Source organism: Pseudochaenichthys georgianus, chromosome 13 (genome assembly GCF_902827115.2).
Source record: "Pseudochaenichthys georgianus chromosome 13, fPseGeo1.2, whole genome shotgun sequence".
NCBI lineage: Eukaryota > Metazoa > Chordata > Actinopteri > Perciformes > Channichthyidae > Pseudochaenichthys > Pseudochaenichthys georgianus.
This window is the reverse complement of record NC_047515.1, coordinates 18695953-18719725: the sequence shown is the minus strand read 5'-3', so window position 1 is coordinate 18719725 and position 23773 is coordinate 18695953. Positions and strand designations below refer to the sequence as shown.

Below are 23773 nucleotides of genomic sequence, written 5' to 3'. Positions count from 1 at the left end.
TGTAAATGCAGGGTGAGGATTGTATGGACATGTATGTGTGTGAGAGTGTTGAAGTGCACAAAGTAAAGCAACTGAAGAAACTCATAGTAGCTATACTCAACAAAACCAGGTGCCTGCAGGCAGGGTGCGAACTGGAGGGGAGCAGGGGGAGCTATAGCTCCCCTAGTGGTGACATGAGCTCCCCTGGGAACATGGTTTGTGAAATTTGGGGGGAGCTCTCTAAAATACTGATATGATGACCAAATAAATTCCATTTTGGGCATGTTTTTCTTTTTTCAAAGGTGTAAAATAAGTGAAATAAAATTATATTTAGAGTTTATGATTCATGAAAAAAGTTTCGCCTGCTTGCACGCTGCCCGCAGCTCCACCCACTACCCACTCACTCACAAGCTCGTTTAGTTGGCACTGCATGTTTACCAGGCATTGTTGCTGCTGCTGAAAAAAACAACTTACTTTGGGCAATTTCTTTAAAAAGACGGCCAAACAACCTGATCAAGAAGACCAACCGAATGTAGCTGGTGGTAGCACATCGTACGTTGTGACTGCTGCTACAACAGAACCGAGAGAGGAGGGAGCTAAGGTCAGTGCTAACTTGACAGCTAACGTTAACTTGGGGGCTGAAGAGCTATGTGCATCGTTGTGTTGTGTGTGTGTGGCGTCGCGTCTCTCCAGGCAGTGAGAGGGTTGTGTTGTGCTATAGCTGTATTATTAATATTAATATTGTTCATGGTTGGTGCCGCTGGCTGCTCTTATCGCATGTGTTCGGCTCTGTGTAGGCTACAGCCATAATAGGCTATAGCCTATGTGAAACAATGTAGCCTGTTTTTGAGTCATTTTAAGTTGATTTCATTAAACAGTCATTGGTGGTCCGTGGATTATTTATAATCAAGTTGATCGAAGTTTGCGTAGCCCATACATGCTCGGAAAATCTGTTGACATGAACATGATCCATCGGGACGTTTCATGTAAATGTAGACCTATGGCACCACCCCGTGTGCAACAGGTTTTCTCTTTATAATAGGCCTATGTCTGTGCTGTTGCTATTAATGCACGGATCAACATTTACCCCCCCCCCCCACAAAAAAATCCCAGCTCCCCCGGAGACCGTGGTATAGTTCGCACACTGCCTGCAGGGAGAAGCAGAGAGAGAACAGAGAGGAGCAGAGAGGCTTCAAATAGCTGCAGGACACCAGACCCAGGTGCCCTGAGTTACTGCAATCAGTGCAATCACTGATCCAATGCAGCACAGCCAGAACGATAGTTACGGCTGTAACTACGGTTCGTGACACCGGCTATATCAGCCGGTATTGTCAGAGGATCTGTTCCCCGAATCTTCTCGCGAGCACACAAGAATTCTGAGTGACAGGGAACTCTGGCGGTCATCCGGGACTCATAGAACCGTAGTTACAGCCGTAACTATCGTTCTATTTCGTCCCTACTGACCGCCAGAGGCGGTGCTTTAGCACTGGATGACTTATACCAACAATGTCATGAAGAATCCAAGCCCTTGCTCACCACTGGAAGCAGCGGAGCTCGGCAAAAGGACCACGCCCAAAGAATGGGGAGTGGCGACATTGACCTGATGACAACTGGAGAATGTGCCAGAAGACGCCCACGACGCAGATGGTCTCCAGGGGCACCCCTCTCAGGGCAGCCCAATATGTTGAGATGCTCCTTGTAGAGTGGCATCTCAGCCTGATGGCAGGGGGCGGCCACTGGCCCCGTAAGCCTGTGAGATGGTATCGACAACCCAGTGGGGCAGCCACTGGTTAGAGGGCCTAACCTCCTTTAGTGCCGCCAGGGCAAACTCAAGAGTTGCTCCTCCTGCCGTATACAGGCAGTAGCCTTGATATACGCCCTTTGGGCACCCCCAGGGCACAGCAACTTCGATGTGCCGTACTCCTGAACGTCAAAGCGTGCCAGCTGGGCAGGCTGATTGAAGTGAGTTTGTGGAAGGACCCCGGCGGGAATGCCACATTTGCCCAAAGGGCAACGCCTGAGAGTCTCACCTCGGGCATGTATTGTTTATGGAGAGGACATGCAACTCCCCGACTCACTTCCCTGAGGCTATGGCAAGCAGAAATGCTGCCTTCGTGGGCAGCCACCTAAGCCCCACCTGGGCCAGGGGCTCGAAGGGAGGAGATGATAGGGCATCCGGCAGCAAGGGCAGGTCCCAAGCCGGAGCCCTCAGGGTGCAAGGGGGACGCTGCCGTAAAGCCCCTCTCATAAAGAGGGACACCGACCTGTGGCACCCCGCCGTGGCGCCGTCGACCCGAACATGTCGGGCAGAATCGCAGCCACATAAATTCAGAGTGGAGTGAGAACGTCCACTATCTAGAAGGGACTGTTGTCTAAGCAACAATGTACATGCTGTCCCCAAGGAACACGCACATTCTTGCCCCCCAGTGCGTGAGTGCAAGCTGCACGGCCCGAAGCTCTAGCACGTTGACCCGGCGCGCACTCTGCTGGGCAGACCACTGACCCTGAACGGTCCTGCCCTGCCGCACTGCACCCCACCCTGAGAGACATGCACCTATTGTGATGGTCTCCTGGCGGGATGGGATGGCGCCCATGGGCACGCCTACCAGGAGATAGGCCCTGCCCCTCCAGCGTGACGGAGAGTGGAGCAATGCTGCGACACCCTGACTTCACTGTGCCTGTGCCACTTGGCATCCAAGTGAAGGCTGTTCAGCCACATCTGCATGGGGCGCAACGACAGCGGGCCTAAGGGCCCAGCGGCCGAGGCAGCTGCCAGTCTGCCCAAGGGCCGGATGAACTGAATATAAGGCACCCTCTTGCCCGGCCCACGTGGAAGTAGGCATCCCTCGGTTGGGAACCACTCCACCTGTGCGTATGCAGTAGTCAGCATATAGAATGGCAGCACCTTCAGGAATCTGTTGATTCCTCTGAGGTCCAAGATCGGGCGAAATCCGCCGACTTTCTTGCTCACGAGAAAGTATGCCGAGTAGAACCCCCTGGCTAAGCAGAGGGTCTTACTGGGTTGATTGCGTCCTTGGACAAAAGGACGGACAACTCTTGGCCTAGAGGTAGGGCCCCTGCCGGATTGCTGACGACTGTCAATTAGACCCAGCCGAAGGCTAGGGGCCGGAGCTGCGGTCTGTACCCCTGGGTTAAGGTGAAAACCGCCCAAGGGACGGAAGTACAGACTGCCCAGAAACGGAGCTGCTGCTGGGAAAGCAGCCGCCGACCACCCCCGGGATTTCAGAGCCCAGCCCCCCGGACCCTGGAGCCTCTTGGGGGGTTCCGGTAAGGCTCTGGGGCACGAGGCCACCTGGAAGGCGGGCGACATGGGGCACGAAAGTCATTGGGAGGCGGTTGAGTGGGCCGCTAAGACCTCTGCAGACCACCCCTGTAATCCGGCGGCTGAGTGCGGCTGCTAGAGCGGCCCCTGGGCCTGCTGGGAGTGGGCACAGGTCTGCGAGGACCCGAGTGCTGCTGCCTGGTCTGCCTAGCTTGGGCGGCACGCTCCAGTGCCTCCAGGGCAGCTGATCTAAACAGCTCTCCCCCCAACCGAAGGAGGGGGGGGGGGGGGCTAGCAGCCCCTACACCGGGCCCAGGCTGAAGAGGCGACTTCATCATGCCCCTATCGGCAGCTAGCCGATCCACTTTAGAGGACAGCCTGTTTCTAGTCCTTCTATTGGGGGGAGCACACATAGCCATCGCTCCCTCAAGTCGCCGGGAACGGCCGAATTGATCTGGAGGAGGACGTGACAAGGAGAGGTGTCTGTTGGCTGCTGCCAGACGTTCCACCTCAGTGATTCGAGCCACTCTGAGCACCCGAGGCATGCAGCTACAGCTAATGCAGGCGTTTACCGTGAGAACCTCCCTCAGATGCTCGAATTTCGTCCCCACTGACCGCCAGAAGCGGCCGAGGCAGGAGGGGCAGCGGTCGTGGCCGTCCTCGGGCTCAAGAGAAGCCATACAGGCGCTACATGAATGAACCATTCTGTAGGTAGCCAGATGCAGCGTAGCCGGGAGCGGGTGCGGGAACCCAGCCTTCACCAGCTACCTGCTTAATGGAAAGAGTAGAGCGTTGCTGCTACTCGCCGAACAGAAAGAGGGATGTAATTACACCCACGTTACCGGCAGAGGGAGCGGGAGCGAGAGCACTGCCTTCACCTGGCTGGATTAATAAACACGGCAGTTCAGCGTCTACCAGGAGCGGGGGCGAGAACACTGCCGGCTGAGTTAGAGACGAATGCCAGATGCAGCATAACCGGGAGCGGGTGCGGGAACACAGCCTTCACCCGCTACCTGCTTAACGGAAAAACAGGGCAGTTCCGCGTCTACCAGGAGCGGGGGCGAGAACACTACCTTCACTGGTTGAGTTAGAGACGAATGCCAGATGCAGCATAACCGGGAGCGGGTGCGGGAACACAGCCTTCACCAGCTACCTGCTTAACAGAAAGAGTAGAGCCGCGCCGCTACTCGCCCAACAGAAATAGGGATGTAATTACACCCACGTTACCGGCAGAGGGAGCGGGAGCGAGATCACTGCCTTCACCTAGCTGGATTAGTAAATAAGGCAGTTTACCAAGAGCGGGGGCGAGAACACTGCTTTCACTGGTCGAGTTAGAGACGAATGCCAGATGCAGCGTAACCAGGTGCGGGAACACAGCCTTCACCAGCTACCTGCTTAACAGAAAAACAAGGCAGTTTGGCGTCTACCAGGAGCGGGGGCGAGAACTGCCTTCACTGGTTGAGTTAGAGACGAATGCCAGATGCAGTGTAACCGGCAGCGGGTGCGGGAACACAGCCTTCACCGGCTACCTGCTTAACAGAAAAACTAAGCCGTTTGGCGTCTACCAGGAGTGGGGGCGAGAACTGCCTTCACTGGTTAAGTTAGAGTCGAACGCCAGATGCAGTGTAACCGGGAGCGGGTGCGGGAACACAGCCTTCACCAGCTACCTGCTGAACGGGAAGAGTAGAGCGGTGCTACTACTCGCCGAACAGAAAAAGGGATGTAGCTACATCCGCATTACCGGTAGAGGGAGCGGGAGCGAGAGCACTGCCTTCACCTAGCTGGGTAAAATAAAGAAGCTTAACAGTATACGCAAGACGTTAGCCGAGCGGCTGCTGCTAACGTTCAAGCGAGATCAAGTCAAATAACACACATGTTTAAGACCAGATAACTAGCTTCTAAAGAATAGAATAGCACAGAGCTGTAGTTACAGCAATAACCATGGCCAGGGCTCACACTGCATCTAACCGTAGTTACAGTAGTAACTATGGCCAGTACTTACACGGCTTAGAACCGTAGTTACAGTCGTAACTTTGGCCAGTACTTGCACGGCTTGGAACCGTAGTTACAGTAGTAACTATGGCCAGTACTTACACAGCAGAGAGCCGTAGTTACAGTAGTAACTCTGGCCAGTACTTGCACGGCTTGGACCGTAGTTACAGTAGTAACTATGGCCAGTACTTACATGGTTTAGAACCGTAGTTACAGTAGTAACTATGGCCAGTACTTACACAGCATAGAGCCGTAGTTACAGCAGTAACCATGGCCAGGGCTCACACGGCATCTAACCGTAGTTACAGTAGTAACTCTGGCCAGTACTTACACAGCATAGAGCCATAGTTACAGTAGTAACTCTGGCCAGTACTTGCACGGTTTGGAACCGTAGTTACAGTAGTAACTATGGCCAGTACTTACATGGTTTAGGACCGTAGTTACAGTAGTAACTATGGCCAGTACTTACACAGCATAGAGCCGTAGTTACGGTATTGCCTATGGCCAGTACGTGCACGGCTTGGAACCGTAGTTACAGTAGTAAGTATGGCCAGTACTTACGGCCTAGTACATTAGTTACAATAGTAACTGTGGCCGGTGCCTAAAAGTGTCAGCCAACGGCTGCCCACTAGACAATATAATATTGGGAGGATGAAATCCTCCTTAATGGCCATACATGCAGAGCACACGGCACACACAGTGAAGATTGTTCTCTGCATATCGTCCTAGTGCTAGGAGTCTAGTACTAGGAGCAGTAAATACCACGATATAGCGCTACTGCAACCATACCATGCGTTTACCGGGAGCAGCAGCGAGAGCACTGCCCTCACCGGCTGAGTTAAATAATGAAGCTTAACCGTACATGCAAGGTGTTAGCCAAGCGGCTGCTGCTAACAATCAAGCAACCAAGTCAGAACACAATGTTAAGACCAGATAATTAGCTTCTAAGAAAGAGAACAGCCCACATAGAACCGTGCCTGGTTACAGTAGTAACCGCACATGCCGAGCACACAACACCCGCCGTGAAGATGTTCTCTGCATATCATCCTAGTGCTAGGAGTCTAGTACTAGGAGCAGTAATACAACGATCTAGTGCTACTGCAATCAAACCCTATGCTACAGGGAGCGGGAGCACTGCCCTGAGTTAATAGTTAAGCTCAACAGCAAGGTGTTAGCCAAGCGGCTGCTGCTAACAATCAAGCGACCAAGTCAGAACACAAATGTTAAGACCAGATAATAGCTTATAAGAAATAGAAAGTACTTACCTTACTTTCTGCATCTAAACGAAAAACGGGTTTAAAGTATGAGCCTCTGGGCTTCCATACTAAATTGAATGAGGGACGCAGCCAAAGCTGGGACTCAAATGCTAATGATAGCTCGGGCACAACGCCACAAGCAGAACTTTCAAAAGGGCATAAGGGCAACTTTATGGGAGAGGAAGCGGGAACACTGTCGTCACCAGAAAGTCTAAGCCACAAACAATAAGACGGTAATCAGGACAACTTGGCTGGGAGAGGGTGTGGAAACACAGCCATCACCAGCAACAAGCTGACACCAACCTGTCTGTCGAGGCTCTGCACAGCCGGCCGCAGCTCCTGGAGGACGCGTCTAACGACCCGTAGCTCCGACTGTCAGTCGCGAAGCTCCCCGCGGCCAGCTGTTTGCAGAGAAATCCCTCAGATCAAACGTTCAAACCTGAACGCTGTAGGCTACAAAAACGTAGCCACGGTACCCTCGCGCAGCGAGAAGATGAAAGGAACAGATCCTCTGACAATACCGGCTGATATAGCCGGTGTCACGTGGGTCACAGGTGACTTTGTTGTTATTGGTACTCGAGCTGCGCATGCGCGCGATGGACATATCCAGTGCTAAAGCACCGCCTCTGGCGGTCAGTAGGGACGAAATAGAACAGCCACACCCTCTCTACTGATGGACCCACAGGGGCATCACAGACGATTATATAGTGTTAGCTGTTGGCCATCAATCTTGCGTTTGTTTGTAAATACCATGTAGCATGATGTAAGCTGCTGTAAACACAAACCCCTTACTAAAGACAGGAGAGGATCACCGCGCTTTGGCTGCAGAGATAGAGGCGGTCAAGAACTCCTACCGCCAGGTGCTTGTGAACGCAGCACAGTGGACGTACTTCAGCTCCGCCTGCGTCATTACGTCACTGATGCGCTCAGGTGAACTGCTAAATGAAGGATTTCGAAGCACAACGTGGTTTCGAGGATTTACAATAAGCAAATTGTTGCAATTGATGGAAATAACAATCTCTGAGTTGGAAATAAACAATGTTTCGACTGAAACGGTTGTTACTTTGCCCACAAGGAAAATCATTATTAAAGATACAGTTGGTTTAACCTCAACTCATACTGAAACAGCTAATATTGATATTTGACATAAAGTGGCACAGATCCACCTGTTCGGGACCTGCAGTTGTATTGCTTGTACAAAATATGGTGGTAATCTGCACTTTCATACATTTGTTTTCATTTTAGACTGCAACCCTCTTTGTCCATGTACTGTACTGTATACAGTACATGTATGCAACTTTTCTGACCTTTCTCTTTCGTGTACATTTGTGGCACATGAAATCCTTCAAATCTGTCTATACCGTTCAAAACATTTAAAGTTTTAACATTTAATATAATATCCAAACATACACAAAATATGATGCACAAAAGAGAAAATAATCTGAATAATCTCAATATCAATAGATGCTGACAGATGCCTTGAAATGCAATTATGCAGGCCGATAAATGCATGTAAAAAGTCCTAAACATTGTTATTCATTATTTTATACTTAATGCACTGTTTGTTTTTGGCTTTGATGAGCAACATGGGACAAATGATCAACTGTCATCGACTCAGCATGATTCGATTATTGCATAAATTGCACCTGCCATTGACTTTCAAACCCAATAAACCTGGTTTTTAAACCACATACTGTGTCACAATCAGTTAATATAAAGCTAGATACGGGTAAAGACAGGGAACACATTGCAAGTGAAAAGACTAGTTGAAATGTTATTACATCAGACATACGGACTGAAAAGTAAAATGAGCAATACTGGAAATAGTATTACACTCGGCGAGCGGAGCATTAATCATAAAAAACGCATCAGTAACAGTAAATGGCGATAAATAACATTCAGCCTGAATTACTGATAACAGAATTCTTTACTCTAAGAAAATAAACCCTTTATAATATGAATCACATCACCATATCTGATTAGGTGGGGTTATGTCTAAACTGTATCATTGAAGATATGAGTTTAAGGCCAAACCCTGCGAGTAAGGGTTTATATCTTGTGAATGTCAGCATTCAGATATCACTGTTTGCTGTGTATCAGTGTTCACGGGAATCAGGAGTCATAAAACTAAGGCACGCTGTGGGCGGGATTGATAGGTGGGTCAACCTGTCGTTTAACAGGCTGGTTGAACTCTGTTTCTGGGATCATCTTGCAAAAGATCAATACTCAAAGCAGGCAGACTCGGACAAATACAGTAAAGTCACAATGCTGCTTGCACCTGTTTTGTTTTTGTTTGCATCTTCTATCAGGATTGCCTCTGGGGATGGTATGTTTTTATGTTTCATGTGGAACTACTTGAGCAGGTCTCCCTTGGAAAAGAGATCAATGATCTCAATGGGATTTTATCTGTATAAATAAAGGTTTGAAATGAAATGAAATGAATGTTCACCGAAAAATAATTGAATTAATTTGACATTTATAAAGTAAACATAGTGTTGGTGTTTTGTTTGTGAAAGAGAAGATCACATTTTCCTCGGCTTGAGACTTGTATTTGATTTCTTATTTCAAACTTGTTCTTGTAGATTGGTGTTATCAGTCACAAGTTACATGCAGTCACAACTGTACAGGTAAACCTCAAGACGAGCAATTCACAGTTTAAAAAAATAGGAAAACATGCAGTAGTGGAGTTATTTGTTTCACCTATCTGCCCTCACAGGTCCAGAGCTATGGGGAATAGTTTCACAGCATTGCAACGGCAGACATCAGTCTCCGGTGAACATTGTTACAAGGAGAATGCTTCTAGATGAAAGGCTCACCTCTTTTCACTTCACTCGATACCAAGAAGCTTTTCATGGTCGCCTCTTAAACAATGGTCACACTGGTAAGTCTTTCTGATAATTACAGATGAAGTTAAAAAAGAGTATTAGTAAGAAGTCAGTGAATGATTTGAAATCAGCTCAACAAAACTTAACTGGCTGTACGTTATCACAAGGCAACTAACACAGTTGTAAATCTCTTTTACAATGATCTTTTATGGATAAAGAGGTAAAGGATAATAACATTCAATAAAAAAATATCTGAAGCTGTGTGTCATCTGGTATAAAAGAAAACAACTTCCCCAATTGTTTATAGTGCAAAACAAAAAAAACAATATAACTATGTTTGCCTATAACCATAATTAATTCATAATATTGTGATTCATAATTCTGTGATTTTCATTGTCAAATGTGTATGTTCAGTTCAACTGGATTTACCCTCCAGTATAAAGATCAAAGGAGGAAATCTGGCCACACAATACAAGGCAATTCAACTTCACCTGCATTGGGGCGTAGACGGAGGACCAGGGTCTGAACACACAATCGATGGAGAACAATTTCCAATGGAGGTGGGAACTACTAGCATGGAAGTGTCCCTTAATTGTGTAATAAAGCCCTTTTTGTGTACTATATCCAAATAAATGAAATGCTGAACTATAATATTCCATCAACAGATGCATATTGTGCACATAAAAGAAGAATACAACTCTTTATCCCAGGCTGTAAGAGACAGCACAGGCGTGGCTGTTCTTGGATTCATCTTTGAGGTAATTTGCTTTGATAACTGTGCAAAAGAAGAAAGTAGAGATCTCATTCAAATAGAAGTTGAACATACTGTGAGTTATTTGTTGATCTGGACCAGCATCCTTCCAGGGTTGATCCCAAACTATATTGTCCTTCAATCTTAAACTCAGCTTTGTTAAATGGATGTGAAAGATTTGCAATTCAATTTGTGTGAAAATGCTCCTTACAATGACCTCTATTAAATAACAAAAGAGAAATAATAGGCCCGAGAATCAAGCGAGGATAAAAAGTTTAACCCAAAAGACATTGTAAAACATTTTTGAATTTATTTTTTTGAAAAGACAATATTACATTTTTTTTGGATCAAATGTTCCGTCAGCATCTGTTTCATCAGACAAGCTACATTTTGTTTTCTTTTGCAAAACTGTTACCCAGAACATTTCGTTTTTTCCTTCCAGGAGTCGAAGTCTGCAAACAAGAAATTCGATCCCCTTATTAACGCTCTGAAAAACATCACACAACCCGGTGAGTCCCCTGCTGACGTGGAAATATAAGATAATTGTTCTTGAATATCTTATCATTAGCAACATTGGGTTCTAAATACACCGTTGATTCTTCCGTTTTGGGCTGAAGGGCAATTGTAATGTGATAAAACAATGCCATAAAATACATTATTATCATCTCAACAATGAATAGATTAAAAATCTGTCACCTTGAACCTTTTTGTTGTATAACAATTCATCTCTTGCTAACAGCCTTACCTTGTTAATATTTCATTAAAAACAGGCAACAGCACGACACTGGAGAGTGTATCCCTGGAAATGTTCACACCTCCTCAGAAGAACATGACCAAGTACTTGCGCTATAATGGCTCCCTCACGACACCGGGCTGTGCTGAAGCTGTCGTCTGGAGCTTGTTCGAAAACACGGTTCCTCTCAGCAGAAAGCAGGTGATTAGTTTCACAATAATACATTGAAAACCTTTATCTGCAGTTTTTGAAGATGGTAAATGGACTGCATTTTCTGCTTTTTCACCTGTCTGTTGTGATTTTCGATACAGCTTGCTGCATTCTCCCACCTTCAGTTTTCTAATGGAGAGCAGATGGTCAAAACCTTCAGACCATTGCAGCCTTTGAATGGACGGCAGGTGTATTACTCTGGAGGTCATGCTGCTCTGGTTAGCACTGTGTTATTGATCATGTCAGTGCTGGTATCCTTAATGAATGAATATGTCCACTGATGATTGTCTAATACATGGAATACAATGTACTGAATATGTACAACTTTAAGCCCTGTGTGCGATTTCTTCGGTGTAAAGACAACCTCTTACTTCAAAACATGTGTCATTAGTATTTACTTTTGTTGTCGTATACTGTTTATCAAATCATTTGTATATGTAAGCTCTTAATTTGGCACGGTTGCACGGCAGCTATGTACATAACAAATGTACAGACTACGGGACTAATTGAAGGTGTTATAATAGTGCCTCTTGTGATCTCAATAAATGTCTTATGATACTGGAAAGCTTCCTTCCTGCATGTCGTTCCTCAGTCATTTGAACTCTGAACTGTAATTTATTTCAGTTCTGAGTCTTATCAGTCATCTAATTGATGTTGTGTGGTAAAACGGTTCAGACTCTGATACAGACTGTTTAATCTCAGCTGTTTGTGAAACATTGTGCAAGTATTATTAAAGTATAAGTGTGACTCCTGCATCGTAGAGCATTATTAGAAAAGTATGGTAATTATTTGGGGGGCATTAGATCACTGTATTGCAGTTGGTATTAGTCAGAGTCACCTCCACTATCATCCACTATGTGGCAGCAGCAAACAAGTCTGATATGCAGTTTGGAGCCATGATGTAAGGAATTGTTAGATGTTTGAATCTAATCGGAATATTTCGATTTTCAGACAGGCTTCCAGTTACCTTTAGGATGTGTTTTAAGTCCCTTCATATTACCTTTAAGTCACTCAGTGGTCTGGCCACAAAATATATTGCAGATATTTAAATATATTGCATTAGAGAACTAGAAATGTAAATGTTTAGTTGTTTTTTTACTCAAATGTTAATTTAAAGGTTACACCTATTATCAGTAGGCTTCTTGCGTATTTGAGCATTGTGTATGGTCTGCAGGTTATTTGTTGTCAGCTGTGTGTGTGTTGAAGAAGGATTAGCGCCCTCTCACACTCTTGCTAAACTTGTATTTTTTGGACATGACCAGTTCTTCTTGTGTCTTAAACAATATCTGCTTTTTATTTGGACGTTTAGCATCAGATCTCTTCTCTTTTAAAAATACTGTACTGTATATGGGTGTATTTCAGTGTCTAAGAGTTTCTGGTGGTCTGCAGAGTTCTGGTGACCGTGACCCCCACCCATGAGTGAGAAACCCTTACTTCCTGCTGGAGCAACAAAGAAAATAACTAAAGGCAGTAGACACAGGGAAGGCCATGCCAATAAGTGATCAGTCCAATGCAGCTACAGATCATTTCTTTAAAAGAAACGCAAGGTGTAATTGCACAACCATAAAATAAATAGTACATGCAGAAATAATTCTGAATGCCCCCTTCAAGAAATATATTCCAAATATACATTTTTACTTTTGGGTAGACTTACAGAGCCAGCAAATAAATTGTATCTTATTCAGGGGAAGTAAAATGCAGTTACATTTATGTTTTGGGCCATTTTAAAGAAATCACCTGTTTGGAATCACACGTTTGATTGGTTCATCATAACTGTTCAAAATGTTTACATTTGAATGGTTTAAATTGCATTTGTTGTAATACACATACAAAACTTAAACTGCAGCCACCAACCCCTGTCTGGGAGCAATTAGTGTAAACGTAGATACAACATAATTCAATCAGTCCTAAGCAGAGTCTTGGGAGGCCAATACCTGCAGCTGTCATTAGATCATTCACTTGTTTTTGGCACCATCACTATTTAAACCATCGTAAGTACTCAAGGAGCTGACTTTGGATGTAATCCCATGTTTTACAGGAATAGATATCGGATGCAAACAAACACAGCTTCTGGCACAGCAGTGCTGAGATAATCTGCAGGGTGCACAGTCATGCTCGGCTGCTGCAGAGGGTCAGCCTGTCTGTTGTTGGACGACATATGAGGACTAGTTTTCACATATTGTAATCTTTGTGAGGGTACATGTGTTGCTTTACAGTGAAACATTTAGCATCTGATTTTGTGCAGCAAAATAAACTTTTTGTTAACTCCTGCACTTGCAACCTCTTTTTTTTTTTAAAAGTCTGATACATTACTGCCTTGCTTGTCTTTTCTTTTTTACTTTTCTCACAAGCACCTCCTTTCTCGGTTTGTGTGTGCCGCCCATCCCCCACTTCCTCTTATTTCTCTTGGTGTGACTCTGAGGTTTGGGTTGTCGTGACAACAGAGGACACAGGCCCGTCTCTATTCTATTTGCAAAGTTTCTGTTGTTGCAAAGCGTATTGCACATTTGCTGCTGGGATGGGGAAGAACCTCTCACCACCACCACCCCCTCCCACACCTTGTCAGAAACACGCAGGCGTGAATGAGTTCTCAGAAATAAAATCGAGATAAGAATCTCTTCCTGTATCTATAGTAAGAGACTTTTAGCCTTGCATGACTGTAAAAGATAGACTAATTGAAGAACAGTGCTAATGGTCTGCCGCATCTCAAGCCCCTCTCCAAGTGTGCATTTAATTGTTTAGGTTTTATGTTTCTGTCTTTTATTTTAAGTTTATTGTATTGTTGCATTGTTGGAGGAACCGTAGATTTAGGATTTGCATTGCCAAAACTACACTGTAGCTATAGTGCATATGACAATAAAGATTTTAAATCTTTGGAATATTTAATGGAACAATAATCGGTCTGAAAACATATGCAATACATCTCTAAAATAAACTCACTTTGTGAATAATGTGCTATTAATCTTGATTTACTTTGGACTTGTATAATTATATTTGCGATTTAGGTCTGGGAACATGCCTCAATGCTGCACCACTAAAAAGTGTAATTTCGTGAGATTATTCAAACACATCCACATTTATTATTACTTGGATACATGTGTCTGCTTTAGTGTCTGACTTCTCTCTTAAAAGCAGGTGTCAACTCTTAACTGCATGTCCTTAAAAGGGATGAGTTAACGCTCGGCATCAGTGGTGAAGTCTGCAGCTTTAAAGGCGTAGGTTTTTAATTTGCATGTGTGTATGTGCGTGCGTGTGTGCGGATGTTGAAAGTAACTAAGTAGACTTATAAACTCTTTTTATCAAATACAATTGTTCAATTTCCAAGGTGCTATTAGTTTTAGAAAATCTGACTTTCAGAAGGTTATAGGGAGATCCAACATGTATTACTATGTAATTGTATTTTGATATTCACTATATAATTGGTTATGGACCTACCCCGAGCAGCTACAGGCTCATAATCAAAATATATAAATAATTATTTCTCATAAACATTAAAACATTTGTAGATTTTTTAAACAAATGATTACTTATTTCAACGGAAGACGCATGTTCACATACTTATATACATTTTAAAATACTTTTCCCACAACCATCTGTGTGTGTGTGTGTGTGTGTGTGTGTGTGTGTGTGTGTGTGTGTGTGTGAGAGACACTGTTTCCTGTTGTAACCACGTGGCTCAGACAGGGTTAATAAAAAGATCAAGTTCACTTCTGTTTTTCTTTCTTCTGAGGAGTCCAAATGCTGGTAAGACCCTGACCGCGTGTGACTTGACTTGGTTTTATTTTTTGTATCTCTGTAATAATGCATTCTGTAATATAAACGCATCATAATATTTGAGACTTAATACTAATATTATTTTCCTATATAAACGTTTCTTTGAGTCCATTTGTTTTCTTGTTTTTCAGTTATAAAATGATGTTAGAGAATGTGCTTGTGTTGAATATATTGTTTGAGAACTTGCCTTTACTCAACCCATCATGTCTTGAGTGTTTGCTTTGGATCGCCCAGAAGCTACTGATGTACAGTATTGTCACCCATAAAGTAGAAAGCACTACTAAACGTCATTACACAGTGTAGTGTTTCCTACTTTATGGATGAGTATACTGTTGGCTGCAAAGGAATGTACAAGAAGAAACCAACGGACTCTGCGTGAAAGATTTGTAAAACTTGCCACCATGACCACCTGCTAAATGTGTCTGTTGCTTTTGTCAAGTAATTTGTAGGATAATAGTGCATGTTTACAACCTGTTACAATAGGAAATGACTAAATCAATGTAGTAAAAAAAAGATACAACTACAAACAAGTAGCTGAGATCTTTTTATTTAATTTATTTTTAAAATAAAGCATATGAGGATTGTACAAAAACAAGACAGCTTATTTTCAGTTTCTGCTTCACAGTTCTTACATTGATAACATACATATATTTGTATACAAACATAGATATTTTCGATAAAAACTAAAAGCCAATAATAGAAAAGATAGAAACAGGGAATAAGGCAAACATGGCTACTATATAAATACACTCTTGTCTTCAAATCAACTGAGAATACATGTGTATTATTAAGGCTAATATAATATATAATGTATATTGCCATATATTGTTATTATAATTACATTTACAGATATACATGTATATAAACATTTATTTTTATAATACTTTTGGCTTATTTTGGGAAAGTGCATAAAGTTAAAGCAAAGTGTAGGCAGATCAAAATATAATGTGAATAAAGATTTGTTTCATTTTTTCAAATGCATGTCATTTGTATTTTTCTGTTCTTTTTTCAGCAAATTATTTGTCATTTTTGTTTGCCAATAAATCAATTATCTGAAAATTGTTAAGACAGGAACTTTTCCCTTGTTCATGTAACATCTTGATCAATCATTTAAATATTAACCTAATAAAGCAAATCATAGAAGCAGTTGCATTGGTATACTATAACAAAACTGCTAAATTCTGAATGTGTTTGACACTTGGCATTTGTAAGATCTTGGTGTGACCTTTACTATTAATTCCATGGTAGTGGCTGCAAGTAGTTTGAAGGAACCAAACCTCGTCGGCCGTGCAGGTCCCCCTACAATTGAGATTAAAGTTGAAGTTGTGTCCACAAGTCAGTGCAATAACTAATCAATCAGATACATCATTTTATTTAAATGGTAGAGTTGACACTCACAGAGTAAAATCCATCTTGGTCCATGTCACCTAACACGTATATGATGTCTCCAGAACGAAAGCCAAGCTCATCCTTTGAGGGACAAAAATAGTTTTGAAACATCACCACAAACCACGCTGTTACTTGAAACAACAGATGACCAGAATTAGCAGAAACACAACGTAGCTCATGTGTCATTGTAACGCTTACTTCACTGTCTATGTTAGGGGAACTTTCCCACGGATCGTAGTCAAACAGGGCCAGCATTCGTCGAACGACCACATCATCAGAGATAGTGGCTACTTCGCTCATATCCGGGTTAAAACACATACCTGAGAGGCAAAATACACAAAAAACTCGTATGAAATTACACAACTTTAATGCGCTTTTTTTTTTAAATTGCACGTTTCTAGAGATCATCAAATCTCCAAAAAATAACAGCTAAAAAGCTGACACTCTTTGAAGTAAGGGCAGAAGAAATGATTAGTGCGGTGTTTCATTCATAATGTTATAATATACACCGATGATATCTTGTCTGTTGCAGTATGTTTGTATTTTTTGTAACTTCCTCCAGGTACACACATACAGCTCAGTGTAAACACAACTATGTTTTGTTATACTACCTCTGTGATAGTGTTCTGCAGGAACAGAGGGTTTATACCTGAGTGGTCCATGGGGAGGAATCCCTGCTGCATGAGTAGATGCTTCAGGTACTCATCATCCACTGGGACTTCAGCCACCATGTTGCTTGGCACATAACCGGAGAGACCCCCGGACTCACCCCGATAGAAACCATCAGAGTCTATGTCTCCAAACACCTAATACATGCAAGAGATGTATTACTTTATTTTAGTTATATGGGGGATTTAAGGGATATCTGCATGTTGCAGCAGTCAGTGGATTGAGTGAAAATTCTAATCAATCAGCGAATTAAATCAAAAGGTGACAGGATATTAGAAAAATGCTGAGATCTCTGTGCAGCCTCAGCTGAATGTAGCACAAACAGGAAACACCATCACACAGCCTTTCAACTAATGAGGAAATACATACAAGCTAAACATACCAGCACACTTGCTGAGCAGCAAATAATATTTATACACCTTTTCACCTGCTCTTCTTCTCAAGATCAACATCCAGTTCCAAAAGTAAAGAGATCACTTGGTTCTTACCTTGATTAACTGGCCTGGCACAAAAGGCAGCTCCTCTGCAGCCATCTCATAGTTGGGGGACATTGCAGCAGGGTTGTATGGGTAAAGTGCCACAAAGAGTCTGACGGAGGACATTGGCACCTGGCTCGCAGTCGCAAGCTCCCATTGTGTGACTTCTTCCGGAGTAAGAATCCTCACTTTATCTGGGAATATCAAAACATCCAACTCTCGCCTGGTCTCCATTGACAGCAGCGAGAGCACTCGACTGTCCACTTGGCAGGCAGGTGACCGCTGTGGACAGCAGACCTCTCCTTCACTTATGCTAATTTAATGTAACTAAGCTAATTAGGACGAACAGTAATCCTCTTTGGAGAAGTGGAGAGATCCCTTAGCTTAGCGCTGTTTGTTGCATTATAAGACTGTACAACATACATAATGGAAGTAATTGTTTGCAAAATAAACTATTATGTTATTAGGCTCAGGTATGTTGGACTGTTTTTTGCTTAAAAAAACTGGTCTTACAGACCTGACTTTTGCATCTCTGTAGTGGTCAAAACAGAATACCACTCAATACAATAAATCAATAAACAATTGCTCTGGTTGTAGCCATGTCAGTATATTATCCATATTACTTTAAACCAAATGAAATGATAAAGTGTACAGAGTCAGTATCTAACTCCTCCTACTTGACCCAGTTTACACTTCACTAGTCACGCTTGCTCCCTTGACCTCTGGTCAGGTCAGTAGGTGATAATCTTATCCTGCAGGCCAGTGGATGGTAATGGAAATAGAGGGAGAACACTGACAACAAGAACATGCTCTATTTTGTCACCAGAGTTTTGTGATTAGACACCCTTAAAAAGGATGTCGGTTTCATTCATATTTTAACAAAATTACACACACCCTCAGCCCTAATATTTTAACATTTTACCAGGGCGAAACGAATAGTGATGTGCGATGTTTTAAAATTATTTTTGCCAAAATAATTAAAATGTCGCTACATTAACACATTTAAAGACGTGCCATATGGCTACACACCACCACAACCCCCTTTCCTAAAGCAGAAAGCCCCATGAAACAAGGCTAACGGCAAACGTAAAGAAGACGTTTCTGTTCCGCTTGAACATGGCTTGTTTCCTTGCTAGTGTCGCTAAGCCATCAATCCAAGTTTTACTGCCTCACCAAAAATACAAATAACACATCTTTTACAATTATGAGCTAAAATAAATATTTCATACTTCTACAGTTCCACTTTTAAAATCAGGCTTTGAACACATTTTAGAAAGTAGTCTTCCAAATCAAACACCAGACAAAGGCTGGCCACTCAGGTTTGTGTCAGGAATGGCCTTATTTTATATTATGTCTGTTATGAAATACAACAGACATGATATCACACTCTCACACACTTTCCCTTCAATGTTTAACCAGAAGATGGGGCTGTGAACGGCTGTGAACTAATGTTTATCCCTTTGCTAATGCTAATGTCTATCCCTTTAACACATAGCTTAAGACTCCTCGCATAAACCAGGGTGAAATAATTGAAAGTACTGTTTCACACTGCAATGACTGACGTTCAAGATGCAGTTATATGAAGCCTCTGCCTTTGATAAGCACTGTCTGCTCTCAGTATGCATGCTTGGAAAATAGCTGCACAAATCCAGCCTCTTCAGCAGAGTTTTCCCTTTGCATCGCTCATATGGCATGGAGGACAGGAAGTACTGTCTCAGATTACAGCTCAGGTACGCCCTGTGAGCTGTCCTGCAAACATGATGATGTCATGATTTAAAAAAAAATATATACATTTAAAAAATCAGAAAACATGGGGTATCTAGCCAGAATATGTGAAATGTAACCTATACAATTTTAAATAGGCTAATACAATGGGTGAAGAGGTGTGTCATTAGCCATTTCATTCGATTCAAATCTTTACATTAAAAATATTTCTGGGAAAGGAAGGGGATAAAATAAGAAGTATTTTTTTTATCAAACTGGGAGCCAAAAGGACTTTTTCCTCTACTAAATCTAATTTGACTACTCTGAATAATGGCCACTGAATTTGATGACCACAATGTTTTTATGTTAGAATCACATTCCAATAACAATTTGTTTAGCAGAGCTCTTTGCTGGCCACTGAAAAAAAAACAAATGTAGACATTAGCAACCATGCTATGAGGAAAATCCTTGCCAAGTATGGCAAGATTTAAGAAATAATGAAATAATACACAGAAAAGCTAATAACACAATTTCTCAAATCATCAACATTTCTTCCAGGCTTGCTTTCAGGACCTCCACCTGTCACCAGGAGGATTAGCCCACCAAAGCCCAACTCATAAAGCTGTATTTGTGCCGGTTTGCCTAAAGGCCCTGACACACCAAGCAGTCACCAGAGGACTCGCCGACGCCGACTGTTGCGTCGCCGTGTTCTCCTGCGCCTTGGCCATGTGTCGCACGGGAACACACCGCAAAGACTTCAGTGCGTGAGTGGCAATAACTCCCCTTACCAGCAGGCGGCGGTAGTGTGTATTCGTCATTCAAAAGAGGCAACAACCGGAAGACAGAGAAGAAGAACAGACCGTGATATAAACAAACAACAAATAGCGTGTGCGTTCTATTTCGTGTGTGTTCAGCGCTCTGCTTCCACTCCCTGCACTGCAGCCGTGCCTGCAGTCCCGCCCCTCTCAAGCACGCTCAAGTGCCTCCCCTCTCTCGTGCACGCGCTAGCTGCCAGAGCATGTAAGAAAAAGAGAAGCATGGCTGCAAGTGGGAGTGCAACTGCCGCTGCGCCTCGGCTTGTTGACAAAAAAGACGTCAGAAGAATTTTGAAGTATTTTAGCTATATCTCTGACAGTGAGGGCAAGCCTACGGACACCACGAGGCCTGTCTGTAAGAAATGTATTAATTTTATTTAATACGAATTCTTGTCATTTATTTTATTTATTGTTCTCATTGTTTAAAAGTTTGTGTTATGGTTCTGGTGTGAAATGAAGCACAATAATTACATTTAAGACTGTTTCCCTTTTTTTAAGAAAAGTATCGAAAAGTAATCGGAATCGCAATTCTTGACTTGGTATCGAAACCAAAATGTTGGTATCGTGACAACACTAGCTACTCCTGACAGTTAAACCTGATATTTAGTAGGTCTGTTAAGTATTGAATGCTGATAATTTTTGACGTAATTTGGCCGGTCAAAGTTGTTTGGGCTCGGATAAAATCGCTCCGTTACTTTCGTCCCGTGTTACTTTCGTCCCGGCTCTCCCTACGTTCAGGATGACAGCGCGTCTAATTTTGATGTGGCCCAAGAGCCAATCACAATAATACCTGCGATGCAGTGAACCTTTGAAGGGGGGGGGAAACCTATCGTTGATTAAACACTATCCAGTGTTTCCCCTACCATTATCTTGGAGGGGCGCTGCGCCCCGCTAACGGAGCCCTGCGCCCCCCCCTGAAATTCAAGGTGTTTAAAAAATATATATAATTTTTTTTTTTTAATGTTTATATAGCACCAAATTGCAAATAATCTATAACTACTGTCACTTTTCACATTGAACATGTGCTCTTTGATTAAATAAACTAAACCCTTTCATTTTAAGTTGTGAGTTTAGTGTTTTTGACCCTAAGAAACACTGATGCATTAATCAACAACAATAATCCACAGCTCCTCTCTCTGCTCCAGAGGATTTAAAAAATATATATCCCAATGCCACAAAAATGTGGTTGAAATCTTGTCTCCAGAAAACAAAAAACTGAAACAAGCGGTATCAGTGACTGTGTCTTTGATGTGGCTCTTTGCAGTAACATAGAAAAAATGTGGCTCTTAACCTCTGACTGGTTGGCCACCCTTGGCCTAGATCAGGGGTGCCCAACCTTTTTTGAACCGAGAGCTACTTTTGAAGTTGCCAGTCTGCCGAGATCTACTAGTCCAAATAGAGAGGCGTAGCCATTACTGACAGCCTATTACCAGGTAAATGCACACTTCTACTTGTATAAAACTGACCTTTGTACGATTAATACTTCATAAAATGCTGCAGATCCTTTATCTTACCTCTTTCTAATCTACACACATACAAGTATTTAACTGAAGTTACACAACAGTGTTGTTGATACAGAGTTGGAGTTTATTCACACGTCACAAACTACAGTGGGTAATGTCTTCAAGAAACATTGAACAGTGCTGCCACATATGACACAGGGAAAAAGAAAAGACTGTGAACCCTTTCTTTGCCATTATATACAAATAGTGTTGCTACAAAAGTATAAATTAGGCTTACTAATAAGACAACTCAGATCTGAAGCTACACAGGAATCTGCTGCAACAGTGAAATAAAAAAGACAAAATTAATAGAATCAAACCCTTTTTTTGTTGCATTTTAGTAGATTATAAAAAGAAATGCCTTTAAAATAGGATGCAAGCAACACTAGTTTCTTAACCTGAATTGATAATAGACTATAATCAATTTAAGTTTGCATTCTTATACCATTTTGTACAATAATTATAATGAATGAGTTCAAACAAACTCAAAGCTGATTAATAACGGTATCTAACTTGAGTTTTTATCATATCAAAAACCTGTTGAAATGCTACTGTTATTTTTATTACGCATCGACAGCCTCCAGGAATGCTTCTTTCACAACTTCACCGTCTTTGAAAGACTTCATGTGTTTCGCAAGAACGTGACTGACACGTTAAGATGCTATGGTAGCAGCCTTGCTCTTGTTGTTGGGCCTGGTGAAAATGGACTGCTGTGCATTTAGCTGTCCTTTCAGGCCCCTCCCCTTTTGGAGCGTAGGGCAGAATCAGGAGGGAATTCCGTCTCGTAGCGTTTGTGCACTGTTTTGAAATGCCGCTCCTAAATTACCCTTCTTCGATAAAGCCACGCTCGCATTGCAGATGAGACAGATGGACTTTGAATTGGAATAGATACAAAAATAATCATCCTCCCACTCGGAGTGAAAATTATATATGTTTTGCTTCTGCCATAATTGCGGTCTTGTGTGTCTGTGCGGACTGTCACTCCTGTTGACACGGACAACGTTAGCGAACTAGTGCACTGCCCACTGCTCACCAGCCACGCCCCGACACATGGGGTCACGCCGGCCAATCACAAAGCTTTGATGCGTTCAAGTGCATTATTCTGGCACAGGAAAGTTATGTTACAGGACATTAACGATAAAACAGAATATTGTTGTTCTATTTTTAGACACATCTCGCGATCGACTGGGAATCTCCCTGCGATCGACCGGTCGGGCACCCCTGGCCTAGATAAACGTGGTATACATAAAACAAAACAAAAAGGGCCTAGATAAACGGGATAGGCTATACAGTTTAAAATGTTAATATATTTAAAGTGTTCAAAGTGCAGTTTCAGTGCAAGTCAGTTGAAACGATCTTAAGTTGGCGTGACGTTGAAGTCGTGCGACCCTGCTGCTGTACTGGCTTGTAGTTTGTTTATAGCATAACGTTAGCATTTCGCTTTTGGTGACTAGATTTATGATTCAAAAATTATAAAAGTAGGGGAGAAATGTGGAGATTATCCGGCTGAACAAAACGTGATCCCTCTCTTAAATGTGTGTCAACCACAGACCTTATTTCGAGCTATTTTCCAAAATCCTATGGAGAAATTGCATTGCGTTTTTGACGAAGGAACCGGAAGAAGTTTACATCCGGGTTTTAGGACGCGTCACTGCGGTTCTCTATATGGGTCAAACATTACCCGTATTCTTTTGCTATGTTATTTCATGCATGGCTGTGTGTTTCTTTACTATACATTTTCAAAAATAATTAATTTTAGCAGTGATTTGGACCAAGCATGTATGATGTAGTAATACAAAAAGTATTTTAGTTCACTGTGTGACATTAGCTAGTCATGTTAGCGTGTAATATATAGAGCAGAGCTAACTAGCAAGTTAGCAGAACGTTAGCGGTTAGCTGTTTATGCTATGCTAGCTGTTGGCTACTGAACATTAACAAACTAGATTCCGCTGTAAGAAAGCTGTGAAACTTTACATTAAACTTGGCGACAACACTGTGATACCCCGCTGCATGTGTATGTGTAATTCTCCCGTGTTGGAGACGAGAGGGTGGGGGGGCAGCACTGCAATAAGCTGTAAGCTAACGTTAGCAGCCGCATGTTAAACCGGGTTTCCCGGGCGCAACATCTTGCAAGAAACAGCATCTCAGGGCTTCTTAACATTATGATTTAACAACCTATTAATGATGCATACCAACTTAACGGGAAGAAACTCAGCTAACTTGAAGAAGAAACGTAACCTTAAATACAAAATAAAACATTCACAAACTAAGTAAGGATTATCTAAATACATGTTTAACTCCATTACAGTTGCAGGACTCACCAGATCTCAAGTCTTCTGTTCTTTGTTGACGTCCCGATGCTCATATTTAACGTGTAGATGTAAAATGATCCCGATATTAATCCATAAACTCCTG

General features: G+C 42.8%; 3 protein-coding genes across 4 annotated transcripts in view; 1 reads left to right on the top strand and 2 right to left on the bottom strand.

Moving 5' to 3' along the window:
• LOC117457343 (dehydrogenase/reductase SDR family member 11-like) overlaps positions 1 to 23738 on the bottom strand; it is a 29453-nt gene extending 5715 nt beyond the window's left edge. The window contains exon 1 of the mRNA XM_034097369.2: positions 23680 to 23738. Within this exon, the coding sequence (XP_033953260.2) occupies positions 23680 to 23723 (44 nt within the window). The 5' untranslated portion in view covers positions 23724 to 23738. The remainder of the gene's footprint in view (positions 1 to 23679) is intronic.
• ca4b (carbonic anhydrase IV b) lies at positions 8743 to 12013 on the top strand. Its single transcript, XM_034098015.2, has 8 exons — positions 8743 to 8836; positions 9093 to 9137; positions 9227 to 9391; positions 9750 to 9895; positions 10001 to 10093; positions 10529 to 10595; positions 10857 to 11020; positions 11131 to 12013. The coding sequence occupies exons 1-8, from the start codon at positions 8776 to 8778 to the stop codon at positions 11308 to 11310; spliced, it is 921 nt and encodes a 306-aa protein (XP_033953906.1). The 5' UTR covers positions 8743 to 8775; the 3' UTR covers positions 11311 to 12013.
• On the bottom strand, positions 14769 to 17866 carry LOC117457396 (RIMS-binding protein 2). 2 transcript variants are annotated; one of them, XM_034097465.1, is made up of 5 exons: positions 17350 to 17866; positions 16842 to 16998; positions 16391 to 16512; positions 16202 to 16273; positions 14769 to 16102 (listed from the first exon to the last, which is right to left on the bottom strand). In XM_034097465.1, the coding sequence occupies exons 1-5, from the start codon at positions 17569 to 17571 to the stop codon at positions 16037 to 16039; spliced, it is 639 nt and encodes a 212-aa protein (XP_033953356.1). In that variant the 5' UTR covers positions 17572 to 17866; the 3' UTR covers positions 14769 to 16036. The 2 variants fall into 2 exon arrangements, with proteins under 2 accessions (XP_033953356.1, XP_071061228.1); XM_071205127.1 differs by having other exon boundaries at positions 16202 to 16512.
• Positions 23739 to 23773: the final 35 nt, after the last annotated feature.

Bases quoted from the DNA above. Each gene is read 5' to 3' on its own strand.
- ca4b (XM_034098015.2), top strand. From the start codon at position 8,776: ATGCTGCTTGCACCTGTTTTGTTTTTGTTTGCATCTTCTATCAGGATT. The intron at 9,896-10,000 runs GTGGGAACTACT...TTCCATCAACAG, and splicing joins GAGAACAATTTCCAATGGAG to ATGCATATTGTGCACATAAA. The intron at 10,596-10,856 runs GTGAGTCCCCTG...CATTAAAAACAG, and splicing joins GAAAAACATCACACAACCCG to GCAACAGCACGACACTGGAG.
- LOC117457396 (XM_071205127.1), bottom strand. From the start codon at position 17,571: ATGGAGACCAGGCGAGAGTTGGATGTTTTGATATTCCCAGATAAAGTG. The intron at 16,513-16,841 runs GTATAAACCCTC...TTTGCCTCTCAG, and splicing joins CCTCCCCATGGACCACTCAG to GTATGTGTTTTAACCCGGAT. The intron at 16,103-16,201 runs GTGAGTGTCAAC...TCTCAATTGTAG, and splicing joins ACCAAGATGGATTTTACTCT to GGGGACCTGCACGGCCGACG.